Source organism: Gorilla gorilla, chromosome 4, assembly GCF_029281585.2.
Source record: "Gorilla gorilla gorilla isolate KB3781 chromosome 4, NHGRI_mGorGor1-v2.1_pri, whole genome shotgun sequence".
Taxonomy (NCBI): Eukaryota; Metazoa; Chordata; class Mammalia; order Primates; family Hominidae; genus Gorilla; species Gorilla gorilla.
The window spans coordinates 113155645-113177306 of NC_073228.2; the positions used below are offsets into that span (position 1 = coordinate 113155645).

Here is a 21662-nt window from a genome sequence, read left to right on the forward strand (position 1 = left end):
GTTGTGGGTTTACCGTTTACAGGAATGAGGGCAAGGAACACCTGGCCCGCCCAGGGAGGAAAACCGCTTAAAGGCGTTCTTAAACCACAAACAATAGCACGTGCCTTAAGGACATGCTTCTGCTGCAGATAACTAGCCCAACCCATCTCTTTATTTTGGCCCATCCCTTCGTTTCCCATAAGGGATACTTTTAGTTAATCTATTATTTACAGAAACAATGCTAATGACTGGCTTGCTGTTAATAAACACGTGGGTAAATCTTTGTTTGGGGCTCTCCGCTCTGAAGGCTGTGAGACCCCTGATTTCCCATTTCACACCTCTATATTTCTGTGTGTGTGTCTTTAATTACTCTAGCGCCACTGGGTTAGGGTCTCCCCAGCCAAGCGGGTCTCAGCAAATCCCAGCACTTTGGGAGGCCGAGGTGGGCGGATCACTTTGAGCTCAGGAGTTCAAGACCAGCCTGGGCAACACGGTGAAAGCCCGTATCTACAAAAAATACAAATATTAGCCAGGCATTGGTAGCTCATGCTTGTAGTCCCAGCTACTTGGGAGGCTGAGGCTGGAGAATCACTTGAGCCTGGGAAGCAGAGGTTGCAGTGAGTCAAGTTTGCGCCACTGCACTCCAGCCGGGGTGACAGAATGAGACTGTCTCAAAAAAAACATAAAACAAAAAACAAAAAATTGTTTCAGACAAGAACCACTAATAGATGCTAAAACTAGGGGATGGAAGTTTGATAGTTTAAAAAGAAACAGGTTATTTACAGTCTCAAAGTATCTTCACGCTAGAAGCCTATTGACTATAGCTGACCCTTGAACAGGGGCTTGAGCTGGGTAGGTGGGTACCCTTAAACTCAGTTTTTTTTCCACCTCTGCCACCTCTGAGATAGCAAGACCAATCCCTCCTCTTCCTCCTCAGCTTACTACTCAATATGAAGACAGCAAGGATGAAGACCTTTATGATGATCTACTTCCACTTAATGAAGAATAAATATATTTTCTTTTTATGATTTTCTTAACATTTTCTTTTCTCTAGCTTGCTTTGTTGTAAGAATACAGTATATAATACATATCACGTACAAAATATGTGGCAATCAACTGCTTATTTTATTACAAGGCTTCTGGTCAACAGTGGGCTATCAGTAGTTAACCTTCTGAAGAGTCAAAAGTTATGCTTGGATTTTCTAGTGCACAGGGATCAGCACCCCTAACCCCTGTGTTGTTCAAGGGTCAGCTGTATTAAAGGATAAATCACAACTGTAAAGAAATCTGAAAGATAACACCATAACCAAATCAAATTTTATATCACCAGTAATGGGTTGGTTTGGCACCATGTGTTTTCTGATATGTACTGCAAAGGACAAAACACCACTTCCAGGGTGTTTCTGCTAAAAATTCACAACTCAAATCTATTCATGACAGACAAATACAACCTAAGGGACATTCTAAAAAATAAATGACCTGTACTTTTTAAAAATGTCAGGGTTATGAAAAACAAAGACTGAGGAAATGTCCACATTAAAAGAGACTAAAGAAACTTGTTAACTAAATACAATGAAAGATCTAATACAAAGATTAGACCAGAAAAAAATTTCTCTAACAGCACTGGTGGAACAACTACGAACATCTAAATAAGGTTTGTAGATTATATAATATTGTATCAGCATTAATTTGCTGACTTTGACAATTTTACTGTGTTATATAACAAAATGGTCTTGGATGTCGGAAATTCATTCTAGAATAATTACAAGTAAAGAAAGGGACATCATGCCTGCAACTTACTCATAAGTGGGTCAGAAAAAAACCTTACTATAAGTATAAAGAAAGGAAAGACAGAATGGTAACACAAACGTGGTTTTAAAATGTTAACATTTAGGAAATCTTAGTGAAGGATATATGAGGATTTTTGTACTATTTTTGCCATTTTTCTGTAAGTATAAAATTATATCAAAATTATTTTTAAATTCTATTAAGCCACAGTTATATCCACACAGAATTAACTTCTCACAATCTTATTAGATTAATAAAAACTCAATTTCTTACAGGAAGACAGAGGAGTTAAGGAGTTATCAAAGAATAAACAAATTGGTAGAGTTGGGATTTGTCTGTATCTAAAACGATGATCTCTCTGTGTCACTTCCTACCACACCAAGCTATCAGGTACTCTTGAGTATTTTGAACACTAATGCAACTTCAATGAAAACAAGTAAACAAACTTGATAGAGGACTTTTTCCATTTTCCTTTAAACTAAATTAAGGAACCAAAAGGCTTCACTTTTTTCTAAGCAGTAGCAAAACAAAAAAAAATGTGCCAAAGTTTGACTTTAGAGACAAGAACTGCTGCTCTTTGCCATAGCTTTCCCCATAGCATGCTATTTTAATATGGAAATGAAACCACATTTTCACCTTATCAACCTTTAGACGCTGCCACATAAATTAATATAGTACCACATAAGCAAATAATGAGGTGTTGACATAGAGCAACCTTCAAAATTTGTATCTTAAAATTAATGCTAAAATGTTTTCTATAATTAAAAAAAAACTACTTTGAAGCTCTGGACATTTTGGGACCACTAGTAAGGTTTCTAAAACCTTAACACAACAGCCATATCTAGAAAGATCATCAGTGAATTAGAACCTAAAGTAATAGTTTCTCAAATTTAAGTTCAAATTATATGCAGAGGCTGGGCATGGTGGCTCACACCTGTAATCCCAGCACTTTGGGAGGCCGAGGAGGGTGGATCACTTGAGGTCAGGGGTTTGAGACCAGCCTGGGCACCATGGTGAAACCCTGTCTGTACTGAAAATACAAAAATTAGCCGGGTGTGGTGGCAGGCGCCTGTAATCCCAGCTACTTGGGAGGCTGGGGCAGGAAAATCACTTGAACCTGGGAGGCAGAAGTTGCAGTGAGCCGAGATCACACCACTGCACTCCAGTCTGGGCAACAGAACGAGACTCCATCTCAAACAAACAAACAAACAAACAAATTATATTCAGTTAAGACTTCCATTATTCCTTCAAATATTTAGGTAAAACAACCCTTTTGGAAGTATTTGGAAATAGGTATCCATACCTTGAAAAATACTACATATCTCAGTAATGTTACCTCCAATTATTTGTCCTAAAGGAAAAACCAGAAGTATAGAACAAGTTTTATGGAGGATGGGGAAGAAAAAGTTCACTGCACTATTTCAATGAGTCAATAATCTGTTAAATCTTAGTGCCCCTATAGGAAGGAGCATCTTCACAATGGAGCTGTAAAAAATTATTTTTAGAGTCTTGAAAATGTGTAACAGAAAACATTCCTTCATATGTAACCGTAATTGCCTCCCAACATGCATAGATGATGCTAAACAGATGATTCTTTCAACTGCTGAACACTTTGAGGAATTACTATGCATAATGGAGACAGAAGACTTCTGAATTAATAAGGAGTGCAGTAAAAAGGTAATGGGGAGACATAGAGAGGGAGGAAAAGAGAGACGTATCAAGATCAGCAAGACTGGGACTAGGTAAAGCCACTTATTCTCCATAATGCATGGGAAACCAGAAAATGTGTTTTAGAGTATGAGAATGCTTAAGGTAGAATTACAAATTGCATGGCTGTAATGAAATCCCATTTCTACTTCCCCAAAATGGTGATAAAAGTCTGTTCTCCACACATTTTTTTCCCCCTTGGGGAGTAAGAATAGGAAAAGGCAAGGAAGATCTCAAGAAGATGTTCAGTTTCCCATCTGGAACAATCTGGAGAAGTACAGAGAAGCAGCTAGCACACACAGAAAGAGAAATTAAAGACACAAAAGAGGACTTAAAACATATGTTCTGGAAACCTGAAGAGATATCAGGAGACATAAATGAGTTTTTTCTTATTTATTTTTCTGAATTTTCTGTAAAGGAATTTTAACTGGAAAAACAACACAAATTCTTAAAAATATATTTGTACAGAGAAAGACAAGTGTAAATACACCAAGACATCTTTTTTGCCCCAGAAAAAGTAAAAAAACGGATCAGTTAGGACATCCTTTCTACATCTCAATAGTTACCTGCTTTCAGTGGGCTACTATACACTTCAAAGATACTATAAACCAAAACAGTTAAATTCTGAGCATCGTATCGTAAGAAGTAACAATTCCACAACACACTTCACTTACATGTTACTTTCATTTGAAGCTGACTATTCTTTGTCAAGCATAAAGTAAATTAAATGCTTTCAACATCTCCTGAAAAGTAAAATTTTATCTTCCATATTTTACATACAGAGAAGGAAAAGGAAGAATAGGGAAGGAAAACTATTCTTATGGTTTTCTGATTCAACCATAGGTTTTAAAATTGAAGTGGTATTCATTAAGAAGCTATTTTTGAAAGAATTATGCTAAGTGATACAGGGCATATAAAGCAAAATTTTAAACGTCAGAAATCCAAAACTCAAAAAAAGTATGTAAGTAACTAGGATGTAAGATGAGCTTCAAGAGAGCTAAAGGTCAAAGGAAGAGGTCACTGACTGGAGGAAGTAGGAAAGGGTCCAAGTAGGAAGGAACATTTGAAATGAGCTTTGAAGAAGAGGAGGACTAACAGATGGGAAAATTATAATAGTTCTCAGCTAGCAGAGATTTAATTTTCATAAATTAGAATCATGAACTCAAAGAGCCTAATTAAGCATCCTAATAAAATCGTGCTACATACCTCCAATCCACATCTAAGTCTTCACTCACACTGGAGTCATCCTCCAGGTTATTGTTACCATCCAACATGAAAGCTGGCTGTGCAAATTCATTGGCAGGTTCATTTCCCTCATCACTGCTGCTTTCATTGACTTCATTGTACTGTAACCAAGGAATTTCTCCCTCTTCCAAGGATGTCTGTTCCCTAGTACAAACATTTTAAAGGAAGAAAAAAAAATTATTTTAAAACATACCATAACACTACCTTTAATTCTATTCCATGCAAGTGGATTCTGTTGAGTTCTAAGCTCTTGGTACTTTTATAATTCTAAAAAACTGTCTTCCTTAACTGCAGAATTATGTAAAAAAGGAAAGAAATCAGTTATAGGGTCATATGTATACAGAAATAGTTCCTAATTACATAGGAACATATTTATTTGATTTACAAATTATCTATGCTGTTTTCTCCTTCTGTAGGAGAAACATAAGAAAAATCCAACCCTGACTACTTGAATTTTGAAACAATGCTCTTGAGTACTTTCCCTTCACAGTTAAAATCTGAATTCCTCAACCTGGCCTTCAAATCCCTACATAACACATGCTTTCTGCTCAGCCCACTTCTCCAATAGCATCTCTCATCACTCTTCCCCAGCTACTATGCTCCTACTGTTCTTCCTACTTTTGAAACACATGGAGATCATTTCTACCTTGGGGCCACTTCCTCTACCTAAAATGTTCTTGCACTGAATTTTTACTTTGCTACTTTCTTCTTGATGTTCATGTCAGATTATAAAAGTCACCATCTCAGGGAGGCCTGTCTTGAACATTCAGTTTAAATAGCTCTCCAGTTACTGACTACCACATAACTCTGCTTATTTAAACTATAAAATTTATTTTTGTTTAACATTTTCTTATTTGTTTACTGTCAGTCTACTCCTACTACAAACTAACAGGAACAGAGACACACAAATCAATGGTACAGATCAAGAAAATAAGGAGGAGATAAAGGAAGCATTTCAAAACAGGAAGAAAAAAAAGGACTCATTAGGCTAGGTGCAGTGGCTCACCCCTATAATCCCAGCACTTTGGGAGTCCGAGTCAGGCAGATCACTTGAGGCCAGGAGTTTGAGACCAGCCTGGACAACATAGTGAAACGCTGTCTCTACTAAAAGTACAAAAAATTAGCTGGGTGCATGCCTAATTCCATCTACTCAGGAAGCTGAGGCATGAGAATCGCTTGAACTCAGGAGGCAGAGGTTGCAGTGAGCTGAGATCACACCACCGCACTCCAGCCTGGGCAACAGAGCGAGACTCTGTCTCAAAAAACAAAAACAAAAAAGGACTCATCAACAAAATGTACTGGGACAACTGGGTATTCGCCCGCAGGGAGGGAGGTTAAATCCCTTAAATAAACTTTAGCTATACTTTTTTGCAGTACATGTGTATATGCACCCCCACCCTCACTTAACAATGAGTACCAGAATAGTCATGAGGAAATTTTATAAAAATTTCAGTGTCATTCTAAGCATGATATAAAGCCCTGAAGTCACAAACAGACTGATAAATTCTACAACACTCACATTAAAGAAAACACTCATGGAAAAGTCAAAACACCAAAAATCTGGACACAAAACTCAAACTGAGAAACGTGAACTACAATACAAGAGAGACAAACGGCTTTTCCTTAATCAATAGAAGCTTAAAATGTAAAAAAAAAAACTGTAAGAAAAACATCAATATATATCAACAGAAAGGAGGCAAAGGATATAATTAGTTGGCAGAAAAGGAAATTCAAATAGCCCTTAAATATATAAAGAGATGCTCTGCCTCATTTATAATAAGCAAAATGCAAATTAAAACAACTGAAATATGTTTCAACTATTAGCAAAAATAAAAAATTCTGATAATACCCTGTGTGTTGGTGAAGCTTTGAAGAAAGCTTTGAAGAAAGGCAATTCATATAGTGTTGGTAAGAAAGTGACTAATTTAAGTTCTTTGTAGAGAAACCTGGCAATAGCTATAGATTAGGTTTATGCACACTCACTGACCTAGTGGTTTGGCTTCCAGTTATTTCTCCTAAACAAGTATGTACAATGTGTTTTTTATTTTTTCTTCAGCATTACTTACAATAGCCAAAACTGTCCACCAAATGAAACTGGTATACTCATGTAGTATTATACAGTAAGTTCTGACTTAACTTTATATGAGCTTCTTAGAATCTGTGACTTTAAGCAAAACAAGGTAGAACTATGCAGACTTAAAATGAATAAAGGAAATCTATATGAATATGGAACAATCTAAAAAACAGATCTATAAACAAAACAAATAACGAAACCAAGGTGTACACATATGTCTACACAATGTGCTACCGGTTGCATAAAAAATGAAATGGAATGTGTACACATATATGCTTTTATGTGTACGGAAGATCTTTATAAGTTCAAAAAGGAAGCTGGTTATAATGGTTTTTAATTGGTCTTTCCATACTGTCTAAACTCACTTTTTATTGTTGTACGAATCCTTTTTTTTAAAACAACTGTAATTTCATCTGTTTATCAAGAGAAGTTCAACCAGAAATACCTACCCAAGCAATAAACTGTTAGCAATTCATTAAATATTTCCAAAGCACTCAAACTTGTGTCATTAAATCTGTATTCACTCTTACTGGTATTTCAGAAACCATCCCTTTAATTATGCAAAGTACAATAGTGAAAAGAATTTTTTTAGTTTCATGAGTCATGTGACCAATTATTAAGGAGTCACACAGTTGTTTGTATACTTAGCCTAAAGATAGCTAAAACTAACAGATGTTTAGCAGATGCTTAACAAATTTTAAAACCTTGAAGGTTTTCTTAATTTCAACCAAAGTACAGGTTATTTTCTCCCTTTGGTCAAAGCTCTATTGGTGTCTATCTAGACAACTCAAGCTTTTGAAAATGTACTAATTTATTCCCACTTTTTATTCTTCTTTCTGTTCCATCCCAGATATTAGAAGTTTTTTGGGCTAGATTTAATTAGGTTGTCATAATTACGCAATTGACATTTGGTGTACTACATCATTCTGAATGAAATACATCATTCTGAATGCAAAATATATTAATTGGAAAGAGACTTGTGATCTACACACATCATGGTAATACAAAAACTACCTTACTGGCTGGGCGCGGTGGCTCACGCCTGTAATCCCAGCACTTTGACAGGCCAAGGCAGGCGGATCACAAGGTCAAGAGTTCAAGACCAGCCTGACCAACATACTGAAACCCCGTCCCTACTACAAACACAAAAATTAACTGGGCGTAGTGGCACGCGCCTGTAATCCCAGCTACTTGGGAGGCTGGGGCAGGAGAATTGCTTGAACCCGGGAGGCAGAGGTTGCAGTGAGCCGAGATCGCACCACTGCATTCCAGCCTGGGCGACAGGGCGAGACTCCGTCTCAAAAAAAAAAAAAAAAAAAAACTACCTTACTAAATAGTCTGAATCACTGTTAGAAAATAAAATCTAGGTTAGAGAAAATAAATATGTAATCATAGATTCAACAAAACAAGGCTGCTAGCTCTAAGAGCAAGTCTAAGGATGAAAAATGTGTGAGCAAAACCATAATTTGGCACTACAGTAATGTAAAAGACTAATTTTTGAAAAACTGAGCTTCTTAAATTACCAACATTCAATATCTCTGCTCTTGCTTTTTCTTTTGCTTAGAAAGTTCTTTCTGAACCCTAATTCTCATCTTTAAGAACTCAGCTCAAAAGTCAATTCTAAAGAGACGTCATCCCTGACCACTTTAATATCTTCATCATTTACCTTCTTTCACATTACTGTTTTATTCCCTTCACAGTAATCATCACATGTGTAATGTACTGGGTTTGTATCCTGGTTATCATCTGCCTTTCCTACTACAATGTAAGCTTCATGAAGGAATGTTATTTGTCTTTGTTTACTGATGTAACGCCAATATCCAACACAATGCCTAGCACAAAGTAAATGCTCAATAAATATTTGCTGAGTGAATAACTGCTAACACAAATGACATATGAATAATTTATACTTAGTAAACTAAACTAACAGTGATTAAAGGCAATCAAATATAAAATCATGAGGCCAGGCGCGCTGGCTCACGCCTGTAATCCCAGCACTTTGGGAGGCCAAGGCAGGCAGATCACCTGAGGTCAGGAGTTCAAGACCAACCTGGCTAACATGGTGAAACCCCGTCTCTACTAAATATACAAAAATTAGCCAGGCATGGTGGTGGGTACCTGTACTCCCTGCTACTCAGGAGGCTGAGGCAGGAGAATCACTTGAACCTGGGAGATGGAGGTTTCAGTGAGCTGAGATCGTACCACTGCACTCCAGCCTGGGCGACAGAGAGCAAGACTCCATCTCAAAATATATATATATATGTTTATGATATATATTTATGATATATATATATCTCTCATGAAGAGGAAAAAAATGCCACCTCAACCTACCACTGTTGAAACTAATTATGTCTGTGAATTTCTTTCTTTATAGATTTTTCTATATATTTTATTCCTAGATTTTCTTATAGGATTAATCTCAAGCTGAAAATGTATATGCTTTGAGAAGTACAAGTTTTAATATTAGTCTACACTGAAAAAGTTCTTTTCCTAAAAAAAAAACATAATTTACCAAAATAGTTCCCATGAGACTAAGAATTAGAACCAATTATCATAGAAAAAAATTAAATTATCAAAAAGATATTCTACAATAAAATGAGAGGCCTAGATGGTTTCACAACGGAATACTAACAAACTTTAAAGGAATAAATAAGCTATTTAAGCAACAGATGCAAAGGACAAAAAAAGAAAAAGCATACACATCCCTTTAGCAAAGCCAAGTACCAAACTGATATTGAAACAAAAAACTAAAAGACAATTTGCATCTAGGAATCTCAATATAAAAATCCCATGTAAAATATTAGAATCCAGCAGCCCATTAAAATAACAATAAACCATGACTGTGATCAGATGTGGTTTATTTCAAGGAGCAAGGGAAGTTAAATATTAGCAAATCTAATTATAGAACAATTCTTCATGATCAGGGCAAAAGTAAAAAACCATCATGATCACTTCCATTGATGCTGAAAAGACTTTAATAAAATTCAACAAACATTCTTGCTAGAAACCCATAAAATAGTAAAAGGTTGGAAGACAGCTATACCCATTCATTTACATCTTGTCTATGGCTACTTTCATACTGCAACAGTAGAGGTGAGTAGCTGCAACAAAGACTGGACACAAAGCCATAAATATTTATTATCTAGCCCTTCATGGTATGTTTGACAACCCTTACAGTACTAGAGCTTTCCCATTAAAATGAGGAAAGAACAAAAATGTTTATCATCAATCACTGATATTTTGGAGATCTCATCCAATGCAATTAGACAAGAATATGAACACTAGCTTCTGCAACTAACTGTCTCCATTTCTGTGAATGAATCACTGATTTCCCTCTTGAGGCTGTCCTTTCTCCCTTGAGCAATGACAGTGCTAATTCACCCATTCCTAACTTAACCAAAATGACATTTTAGGTGCCCAACTTTTCTTATTAAAACAAAGTGGAGACATATATTGTATCTCAATAGACAATACTGAAATTATCAGTATTTTCAACTTAATTGTTCTTTTTAAAATACCAAAAGCATAATGAAAAAATCAGGGGGGCCTACTGGTTCTACATAAGGCTTATAAATACAATTAATGGCATATCCAACATTTGAATGTAATATATACCACTCTTGTACAATATACAGAAAAATAAATCTCACTGTTGAACGTACCCTTCCTGAAGAGATAATTCTTGGTTTTCTTCTTCAGGGCCACTGCTATCACTTTGTAGCTCAGGTTCATTCTCATCTTTTCCTGGCAGAGTCTCCCAGCTTTCATCACTTGAGGATTGATCTTTTTCTGTACCAGAAAATCGATGAGGCAAAGAAGCAGACCATTCCCCATCACTGCATTCAGAACTGCAAATCAGAAGAGAAATAAACTATCATAATGTGTTCAGTTATTTTTATCATTTGGGGTGTTAACTAGATGATATGGTTTGGATCTGTGTCCCCATCAAATCTCATGTTGAACTGTAATCCAAAATGTTGGAGATGGGGCCTGGTGGGAGGTGACTGCATCATGCGGGTGGATCCTTCATGAAGAGTTTAGCATTATCCCCTTGGTACTGTTCTTGTGATATTGAGTTTTCACCAGATCTGGTTGTTTAGAAGTGTGTGGCACCTCCCCCCTCACTCTTTCTTACACCTGCTCCTGCCAAGTGAGAAGCCTTGTTCCCGCTCTGTGTTCCACCATGATTGGAAGCTTCCTGAGGCACCCCCAAGAAGCAGAAGCCACTATGCTTCCTGTACAGCCTGCTGAACTATGAGCCAATTAAACCTCTTTTCTTTATAAATTACCCAGTCTCAGGTGTTTGTTTATAGCAATGCAAGGATGAACTAATACACCAGACATCATAGTATAGAGTGGAGTGTTGATGCCACATATGCTTTGTCAGGTGCTAATTCAATCTTCAGACTATTAAACAAATAAATGCATGCAGTAGAGTGTGACTCTTTGAAAAGAATATGGCATATGGCAAGTTATGGAATATATCACTTTACTTTTTCTTTCACTACATCCATGGTACCTAGATAGGGGCTTGTCATATTTTAGACACATTTCTAAATAAATTTTTAAACACAATTTGGTAATCTTAAATGCTACCTGGAATAAATGTAAGTAGACTTACTGCATATCTAACATGACTAAAACAACTTTCAAATTATATACTGACAACTAATGACATATTTTCTATGAATAAATTTCTACTATTACCATGTAATAAAAAGTTAACTGTCTTTTTCCTTCCTTTTTCCCAAAGAACTTTTCAAGAAGTGACATTCAAATGCATAAAAAGCAGTACTGGCAAAACTTTACTGTCCTTAGGTAGGACTGTGAATACAAAATAAATTTCAGTTCAGGCCGGGCATGGTGGCTCACACCTATAAATCCCAGCACTTTGGGAGGCTGAGGTGGGCAGATCACCTGAGGTCGGGAGTTCGAGAGCAGCCTGACCAACATAGAGAAACTCCATCTCTACTAAAAATACAAAATTAGCTGGGTGTGGTGCTGCACGCCTGTAATCCCAGCTACTTGGGAGGCTGAGGCAGGAGTTCAGCTTGAACTTGGGAGGTGGAGGTTGCAGTGAGCAGAGATTGCGCCATCGCACTCCAGCCTGGGCAACAGGAGTGAAACTCCCTCTCAAAAAAAAAAAAAAAAAAAAAAGCAGCAGCACAGAAAATTACTTTTGATTACATTTAGCTTTAGCCAACTTGGTTACAATCAACTACTCTTAGTTTTTAAAGAATTAGTCCTCTTATACTACACCAAAGGCTAAAATATTACTTATCAATGTTGAAAATAAGTCTTAAAGGCCCCCTCCAACCATATCAACCATTCTGGTTAAGAATCTCCTCAAAGATTTCTCTACGTTCACTAGACTTGGAAAATCAAAAATAACAATTTTAGTTTACGTTTTTGAAAGGAAGTGATAATTGGTAGGAAATTACATTTTTTAATGATGATTATTATGTCAATACGCAGTTAGTGATTTCCTTTATTAACAGATGCACTCAAAAGATCAAGATGCTATTAACAAACAGTAGCACTAATCTAAGCTCTGAGAAGTTTACTAGAAGCAAAAATATAAAATCAACTGCCAATTTCCAGTAAGCAATGGATGGCAGGGCACTAACATCTCGGAGAAGGAAAGCTATAAACCCTAGGCACAGCAACTAAAAGGTGTTCTTTCAGCTGGGTCTAAGCCAAAGTTCCTTGTATTCTGTACAATTTTCTGTGACCCAAAGAATAATCTAATATAAACAATTTCTAGACTTATATAAGTATTAAAATCCAACACAGAAAGTAGTTTTAAAGGAGCTTATTGAGCTAAGTTTCCTTGACTAAGAACCTTCTAAAATTCAAAGCTAAATTACCAACTCCTATTTTAATATGTCTTTAACAATTAGGGTAAGATTTCTATATAAATTTGTGGCAATTCTTAACATATATAAAAGAGAAGCTCAGTTTTAAAAAAAAAACTTTCACTCAGAATATGATACTGTCCAAAGAGATAACATTAAAAAGTCCTCACTTTTCCATATTAATCAAATAACTCATGGAATATCTCTAAACTTCAATACAAGAGGAATGTCTATGATCAGTAATCAAGAAGCCTATGTTATGGATTGGCAAACTACTACAGGCTTGGGTTCAAACCTGACTCTGCTGCCTGTTTTTTAATGGTTTGTGAGCTAAAAATGGTTTTTACATGTTTATCTTTAATTTTGCCTCTTAGTCACCAAAGCCTAAAATATTTACCATCAGCTCCTTTAAGAAAAAGTTTGCAGACCCCAGGCCTATATCATTATTACTCATGATACCTAACCCTCAATGCTAAGGAGACAACTTTTAAATGTATATCCCCAGCCAGCCCCAACCATCACACTAAGCTTTCGCAATCACTAACTACCCTCTAAGCATTTTAAGATTTTTCACCTTCCTTGTCAAAAATTCTATTACAAAATTCATCTGTCAGATGAATCCCTCTTGATTTGTTATCTTTTAATGCTATCACCATGCTCTCATTCTGCAAACACTTATTTTTTGACTCTTCACAAACTCCCCACATTCAAATCCTTTCTTACTTTCCATTCTTTCTCTGCACAATGGCTCTTGTAGTCTTAGCTCCTTTTTCTCCGTTTCTCCTAAAATGTAAAACCCCAGTTCAAATGCTTTTCTCCAAATTAGACCTATATAGTCAATTATTAATTGGTGTTCCTAAATTTAATTCCACTCCCTCAAAATGCATTCTGAATACTACCATCACTTCAATTTACATATCAAACAGTATGTTTATAGTATTACTCCAAAAAACCTTCAACAGCTCTTTTTTCCTAATGCTACTGCTTTAGTTTCACAAACAAGCCATTTGCCTATCACTCTCACAATTTTTGCTGCAGTTGCACATTAACCCTCTGTCTTAAGGTAGGATAGTTGAGAATACAGGTCCTGGTCAGCTTGCCTGGAGTTGAACCCACCACTTATTAGCTATGAAAACCTCTCTATGCCTTTTTAGCCTCACATATCAGGTGAATACAACAACAGTATTTAATAGTTCACTGGGTTCATGTAAAGGGTAAGTGAGTTAATATATATAAAACATTTTAACAATGCCTGATAAATAATGAGCCATCAATAACTGTTAGCAAGTCTTTTTTTAACATTTTTTTAAACTCAAATACATTTAGTTAGGATAAGCAACAGCCATTAAGTCCTGAATTTGATGTGCTACCTATATTTTCTTAATTTCCATTAACATGAATACATAATGATTAAATTAAAAACATTGTGTACCACTTAATATATTTTACCCACTTTGGAAATAGTGACCTATAGAATAAAAAGTTAAATGTCTTTGAGTAACACTTATAATTTACTGCTATCTGATCCCAGTACTTTCTTGCATCCAACTCAAGAATGCTCTATTTCAAACAGTGTCCTCAAAGTGGACATTCTTGCCATCAGGAATATCTTTACAATCACTTCACCTTTTCCCCACTTCCAAGCACAGATCAGACTCTATTTCTTTCAAGACCTTCCTGTATAAAATCGCTTCTTTTGTTTTTCAATTATTTCATGAACTAGACTTCTTGTTTACTCAGTGCAGCTCACTACAACACAGCTGCTTCTTTAACACTGCAATTATTTTTCATAATAGTGCAGAGAAATCAAAGAAAATGGGTACTGAGAAAAGACAAATGGATGTGGAAATCAGGAGGTCACCACTGACATTAAAGAATATAGGGCCGAGTGCGGTGGCTCATGACTGTAATCCCAGCACTTTGGGAGGTCGAGGCAGGTGAATCACCTGAGGTCAGGAGCTCGAGACCAGCCTAAGCAACATGGAGAAAACTGGTCTCTACTAAAAATACAAAATTAGCTAGGTGTGGTGGCGCATGCCTGTAATCCCAGCTACTCAGGAGGCTGAGGCAGGAGAATCGCTTGAACCTGGGAGGTGGAGGTTGCGGTGAGCCGAGATGGTGCCATTGCACCCCAGCCTTGGCAATTAGAGCAACACTCCGTCTCAAAAAAAAAAAAAAAGAAAGAAAGAAAGAAAGAAAGAAAGAAAAATTAGCCAGGCATGGTGGTGCACACCTGTAGTCCCAGCTACTCAGGAGGCTGAGGCAGAATTGCTTGAACCCAGGAGGTGGAGGTTGCAGTGAGCTGAGATTGCACCGCTGTATTCCAGCCTAAGTGACAAAGCGAGACTGTCTCAATAAAAAAGAATACAGAAATAATATTAGGAATTGGATTTCAAGGCAGTAAGAAGAGTGGATAGTGACAGAATAGAGACAGTGGGTGTGGAAAACTTCTTCTTAAAATTCAGCAGTAGAAAAGAAAACACAAACAGGCAAATAACAGAGCAAGAAAAAGTAAAGGTTTTCTTCAAGATTGAGAAAAACTCAAGCTTGAGAGACAGAGGGAAGCAACCTATGAGTAAGGACAATTAGATGAAGTGTCAGAAATAACTAGAGGCACAGAATGAGAGGGGCTACCTCTCTTCATTGAAGAGGAAATTAAAAATACAAATAAATACTACTATCCCCTAATATGGAGAAGAGGAAAATAAGAAAATTCACATTTACATATTTTTAACTTCTACAGGAAAATAAGAAACGAAGCTAACCACTAGGAGTGACAAGAGTACATGGAAGGAAAAAAGGGAAAAGATTTAAAAATCACTTTTTAAGGAGTAAGCAACAGAACAAATAGGACACAAAAATGATCATGGAACAGTGAAGATCCATTTGTTCTAGATTTTAAAAGCGGGTGAATGACACATTTAAAAGTTCTCAAAGTAAAAACTAAATTAAGTACTACTTTGATCTTCATATGATCCTTCACTGGTACTGACCCCTTTTAGCACCTAAGAGTTGTATTTAAAAAGCAGACAACTATAATTTACTCAAATGTTACACTCTACACATTCAGTTGTGAACTAAAAAAACTTGACATACAGAATGAAATTATAGACAAAATTTATGTACAAATCCTAGGCAGAAATAAGCTATGGAAACATAAAACCAACCAAAAGTAATCTCTCATTCCATAATTCCCCAAGGTACTTGTTACTTTGTTCTTCCTGGCATTTATCACAGCCACAAGAAACTCAACCACAGGAGCCTAGGAAAAAGTGAAATTTTAAATATTTTGTTATCTGACATAATCTAAACATTCTGGAACTTTTTACCACTACTAACACTGAACTGTAATGTAATACAGTGATATGAATGGATTATGTCCAAATATATGTCTGCTTAATTTCATTAAGATGGCTATGATTTTTGAATTATGCCTGCTTTTTGTCACTTTCTGGTCTTTTTCCTTAGTATCAGGTTATTGTAATCCCATGAACTTCCTAGCATATCTGCAGAACAAACACATTTATACCTAATGTGCTCCTTCCAAACTTCTATGAACTTGAAAACAAGATAAAAAGGTTTGCTAAAATGTCAGCACATATGCTTTAAGATCTGTGCCTTGGCTGCATATAGATGTTTTATTTGTTGGGGGTAGTACCAAGTTCTCAGAGAAACTTTCTTTGTGGCTCTCAGGTAACCTACACGGAACAGGAAAGGCGCTTAATTCAGCCTCACAATAATAAATATGTATATTTTTTGTCTTCTTCATAAAGCTAGTGAACCTTGTGGGAACAGGGACCATTATGATTTGTATTAACAGGGCACCTGGAACAAAGTCTGGCACTTAAGATTTCAACAAATCCTTTAATATATCATATTGAAGTCAACTAAATGGCTAACAATCATTTTATTTCCCAACAACATCAACAAAATAAGTTGTCCCAACATTTTACCTTAAGTAAGGTTTTTTAATTTTAAGCAAAGTTAAGTCCTAAAGCCACAAAAATTCTGCAAGAAACCTCAAATGCTATAAGGAACAGACAGTAGATGGCATGCCTCTCTTCAGAGCAGTTAGGCCCAAGGTTAAGATATGCTAGTATTGCTGAAAGGTTTTTTTAAAACCCAAGATCTTGTCCTCAAACAGTTACTAAACTTCTCAGGGTATATTTCAAAAGAGCAGGGTACTAACCTTAGCTCTTTGGTCTAATTCTAAGTCTGGTAATTATATGCTGCCTATTAAAACTCCCCTTGGAGTCCTAATTTAATAAGGTGGTGCTCAGTACCTGTCAAACAGCTCAGAGCAATGCTACTGGCTGCAATGTTTATCCCACAGAGTGTAACATTTCAGATGTGATTAAATGATCATTTAGAATTTTTCAGGGAAGAAGGCAATCATGAATTCATTAAAATACTTTTCTACTTAAAAAGAATATACAATTCATATTTTTAAAAAGTAGCCAAAGTTCCTATATCTAAAAATGCTGGCCGGGTGCAGTGGCTCACGCCTGTAATCTCAACACTCTGGGAGGCTGAGGCAGGTGGATTACTTGAGGTCACAGGTTCAAGACCAGCATGACCAACATGGTGAAACCCTGTCTCTACTAAAAATACAAAAATTAGCTGGGCATGATGGCATGCCTGTGGTCCCAGTTATTCAGAAGGCTGAGGCAGAAGAATCACTTGAACCTAGGAGGCAGAGGTTGCAGCGAGCCGAGATCACGCCACTGCACTCCAGCCTGGGCAACAGAGAGAAACTCTGTCTCGAAATAAATAAATAAAAAATAAAAAAATAAAAATGCCACAATGAACTTTAGTTATATCTTGATGAGTTCTACTTTGGCTATTATAAGCATGACAAAAAAACTTTTCAAGTATATCAACTTTTTAAGCTTTACAAAAAAACTCAAAGTTCACAGACCCAAATTAAGCAGCAGCTCTTATACTTTCCATCCAAAACCTGAGAAGACTAGCATCACCATTTCTCCAATCTACAAATACAAGAACTAGGGAGGATGACAATGAAACATCAGGGAGATGAACAAGGGCAAAATGAAACTAAATAGGAGTGTACAGCTATTAAATTCCAACCTTTAGCTGGCACCATATTAAAAAGGCACCTGGCAACTATAATCTTTTGCAGGGAATTAGGGTAGAGGAACAGGACACAGCAGCATAGAAACAGAGTTTCTGTTCAGAAATAGAATAATCTGTACAGAAAACTGTACAGACACTTTGAGATCCTAAAACATATCTTAAGGCTATGGATAAAAATATAAGTACAGTCCTAGGCAGAACCATTATCCTTTAGAATTTATTCTATGATTCTTTAAAACAAAACAAAACAAGAAACTTTTAAGTGTTTTCAGCATTTCAATGTGTCTTAAAGAATGATCCTAAAGTAGTTCCATCATTTTGGCATACCCTAACCACAGGCTCTGTAGTCAATACATTACTAGCAATTTAAAAGGACAGTTTCTATTAACTGTAAATGTTTTTTCCCATCTATATAGTCTGTAAAAAAAAAAAATCTATCATTGTTCAGAATATTGACATCACTTAAGAAAAAAATTAAAAATAAGAATGAGAATTACAAATAACTAAGAAAATACCTTATAACTATCAAAAGTCCAGGGTCCTTCAAGGCAAAGAATACACTTCTACCACTGACCACCCCCAAAACAAAGAAAATCTATTTAAAATCAAGGAGCCAGGAAGACTACCTTTCTCTAGGGGTTGGCAAACAATGTAACAATTTCATCTTCATCGTAAGACATTATAACTGACTATAAAAAGCAAGCAGAAGAGAAGTATTTATTTTGCTCAAAATGACAAAGGTATAGCCAAATTAAATGATTCTCCTTAAAGAAGAAAAAGTGTAACTGGGGGAAAAAAAATACAAGCACCTTACACTTCCAAAAAAATTAATTATCGAAGACTGTAAGTTTTGTCTTTTTTTAAAAATAGTAACCTAGAGGTATAATATTAGAGACTTGCAATCTATTTCAAAATCTTAGGGCTAAATGTGTTTTGGAATTTTGATATCTATTTCCCAGATTTAGAACTACTACTTAACAAACCCCAACATGGTCCAGGCCAGCACACAGTAATCAAACATAACTGTATTTCTGCAGTAAAATATACAAATATTTGAAAAAATACCCTCATTTCAATTCAGATCCAGATCTGCTTATCCAGGAAGTTAACATCAGGTCAGGCTTTGTGGCCAGTTTCTGTTTTCAGAAGTGTGGATACTGAATAAAAGACTGTGGGCTTGAACTGAAAAAAACTTTACCTTTAGCTTAAAAACAGTATATCATACAAAAATTACTTACTAACTTAAAGTTTACAGACTTTGACAGAGCAGCAGAAATTATATTTTAAATATTTTCTATAATAAATTACACAATCTGTATTATAATAGCCTAATTCATATGTCCAAAGAAAATCAAATGAATTGTTTTATGGCATGAATTAAAATGCATTCATATTCAAAATGGTAAATTTCTTCCTTTATAGTACTTTCTAGCTAAAAAAAACCACACAATTATTTCCACTAGCTAATAAAATCTTGCAATTGCACTGTAATTGAGCACTGTCAGGGATGCAACTAGCTTACAAGGACTCATGAAAATCTGGACACTGGGGTAATGGAAATTCAGCAACTGAACAAAGAAATTCTCCATTTCTTTTTCTGTTGTCTTATGGTTTGGAAAAAAAAGATACGGGTTTGTAAGAGCAATCAGAATGCTTATTATAAGTTTTCTGTTCTGTTGAAAATAGCAAAGAATAGTGGTGAACAGTCTCTGGAATACCCAATTAGGTACTCAAAGTCCAGCTCTACCATTAAGTTGCTCTGTGACCTTAGGAAGTTATATAATGCTCTGTGCCTCAGTTTCCTTATTTACAAATGAGGGAAATAATGGAACCTACCACACAGAGTTGTTAATGAGAATTGAATGCTAAGAAAAAATAAGTAAAAAATAAACTTAGTGATAGGAAGAGCCACAGGAAGAACAGATAAAGAGGGAAACAAGTGATATTAGTCACTACTGGCAACATTAATGAAGTATTACCAATCAATAATTTGTGATATTAATCACTTTTTAAACCCAGACTGGCTTAATGTAGGTTTTTAAAAAATACAACAAATGTTTATTTTACATTTTATTAATTGAAATACCATGAATTAACTAGCATCTCTATCCCTTTATAATAATAATCATTATCTGAACTTACTTCTGTAAACTACTAAAAACCTCAAAAACATTTTTTGTGAAAAATTCTAATGAGTAGTTTGTATGTATGGTTAGCATTCAGTAAATAAAAATATTTGGTAAGTCAAAATGTCTAATTCCCTGATCATATCAAATAGCCCAGCCATCAAACATGGTTCTGGAAAGAAACCACTTCATTTACTACACAATCTGAAAAAGTACTGGATGTGACCTTACCTATCTTCATCTTTGTCATAGAGTTGGTAATAATCTCCACAGCCATTCCAAAAGGTGTTATCCACTTCTTGCCTTCCTGCTGTGGCTCCACTTTCTGATGTCATTTGGTTATTTTCTGTTTCCCTTTGTGTAATAACTCTTGAGTATGGTGGATCCAAGAACATACAGTCATGCTCTCCATCATATTCTTCACATTTTATTAAGAGGTCATCTGAGCCACTTTCCTCAACTTCCAAAGCCTCTCTCCATCTTTGAACACTTCTTTGTTTCGCCTCATGCCTATTAAAACCTGTTTCTTGGTCCACCTGGCTTGAACTTATCAGTTTTCTAACTTTTGGCCTCACTACCTGTTCAGGAGAACTTCCATGGTTCTTTTCCCTATCACTGGTATTTTGTTCACTACAAATATGCCCTGGACCACAGGCTGCATCTTCAGGTGAATGTTCTGTCTGTCTTTCCTGGCAAGTATTATTTTGTTGTTTCGTACTAACCATTTCATCTTGAGAAGACCTCTGAATTTCCTGGCTATTCTGGTGGACAAACTCAGTATCACCAGCAGAACTTTTCACTAATGGTACAGAATCTAACTCTTCAAACTCATCTCTTACTTCACAGTTAAATGAGGGAACTGGTGGTGAAAGACCAGTGTATGCCTCTGCCTCTCTGTTTTCCAACTCAAATACTGTATTGCCTAATGATTCCTGGTATCTACTACCTTCCACGACTTCTGCAGAGAGTTGAAGACGGTCATTATCTTCTCCATGTTTGCCATCTGGATCATAAGAGTCTGTATGAACCAATGCAATTCCATTTTGGACACTTGAAGCATTACAAGCTCCTGGAGTATACTCTCCCTCAGAGTGATTATGAAGATTTGTACTGCTTCCTAAGGTATCCCTGCCTTCCTCACTGTGATGTACTGCAACAAAGGATTGACTGCTCTCGGTGGTTTGATTCAATGCTGAACCACAAGTGGGAATTTCTGTTTCATTTTTTTCAAATATAGGTTCACTGGGTAAAGAAGAATCAACTTGATCCAAAGGACTGGAACCTTCATAAAAAACAAAAGAAAACATATTTTGAAGGATTAACTTAGATAAAATTTTATGTAATAACTATCACTTAAGTGGAAATCATACCAATTATTACTACTTGAATATATGAGTAAATTTATTTACCAAGCACTTCTATGCTCCTTAACTTAACTGAGAATGCAGACTGATTACTCTAAGAGTTCATTTATGTTAATGTATAGCCTTTCACTATCATCTCCCTCACATGTCTTTGGCAGTTTTCTATCTAAATCCTAATATCTAATGCCTTCTGCAAGACATATAAAGGAGAAGCTCTTGAGAGGTTATACAATGGGAAGCCTCTCGTAAGTGGAGTCTAGGGTAACCAATCTGCTTCCCAGTGATTTCCAAACTCACCTTCTTTATTATATGCAGGTAAAAACAACAACAAAACGAAAAACCTTCAAAAGTACTTATGACAGATATAATAACTATAGTTACAGATTTAAGAGACATTAGACCCCATTGCGTTTTGTTGGCAATCCACAAA

The 21662-nt window shown here is 36.0% G+C and overlaps 1 protein-coding gene across 1 annotated transcript in view; it reads right to left on the minus strand.

Annotated features, from left to right (window-relative positions):
• The window catches only part of PJA2 (praja ring finger ubiquitin ligase 2), a 71382-nt gene that overhangs the window by 19387 nt on the left and 30333 nt on the right, over nucleotides 1-21662 (minus strand). Inside the window, exons 4-6 of the mRNA XM_031011140.3 lie at nucleotides 20100-21150; nucleotides 10456-10641; nucleotides 4681-4863 (exon numbers count right to left, since the gene is read on the minus strand). Of these exons, the coding sequence (XP_030867000.1) occupies nucleotides 4681-4863; nucleotides 10456-10641; nucleotides 20100-21150 (1420 nt within the window). The remainder of the gene's footprint in view (nucleotides 1-4680; nucleotides 4864-10455; nucleotides 10642-20099; nucleotides 21151-21662) is intronic.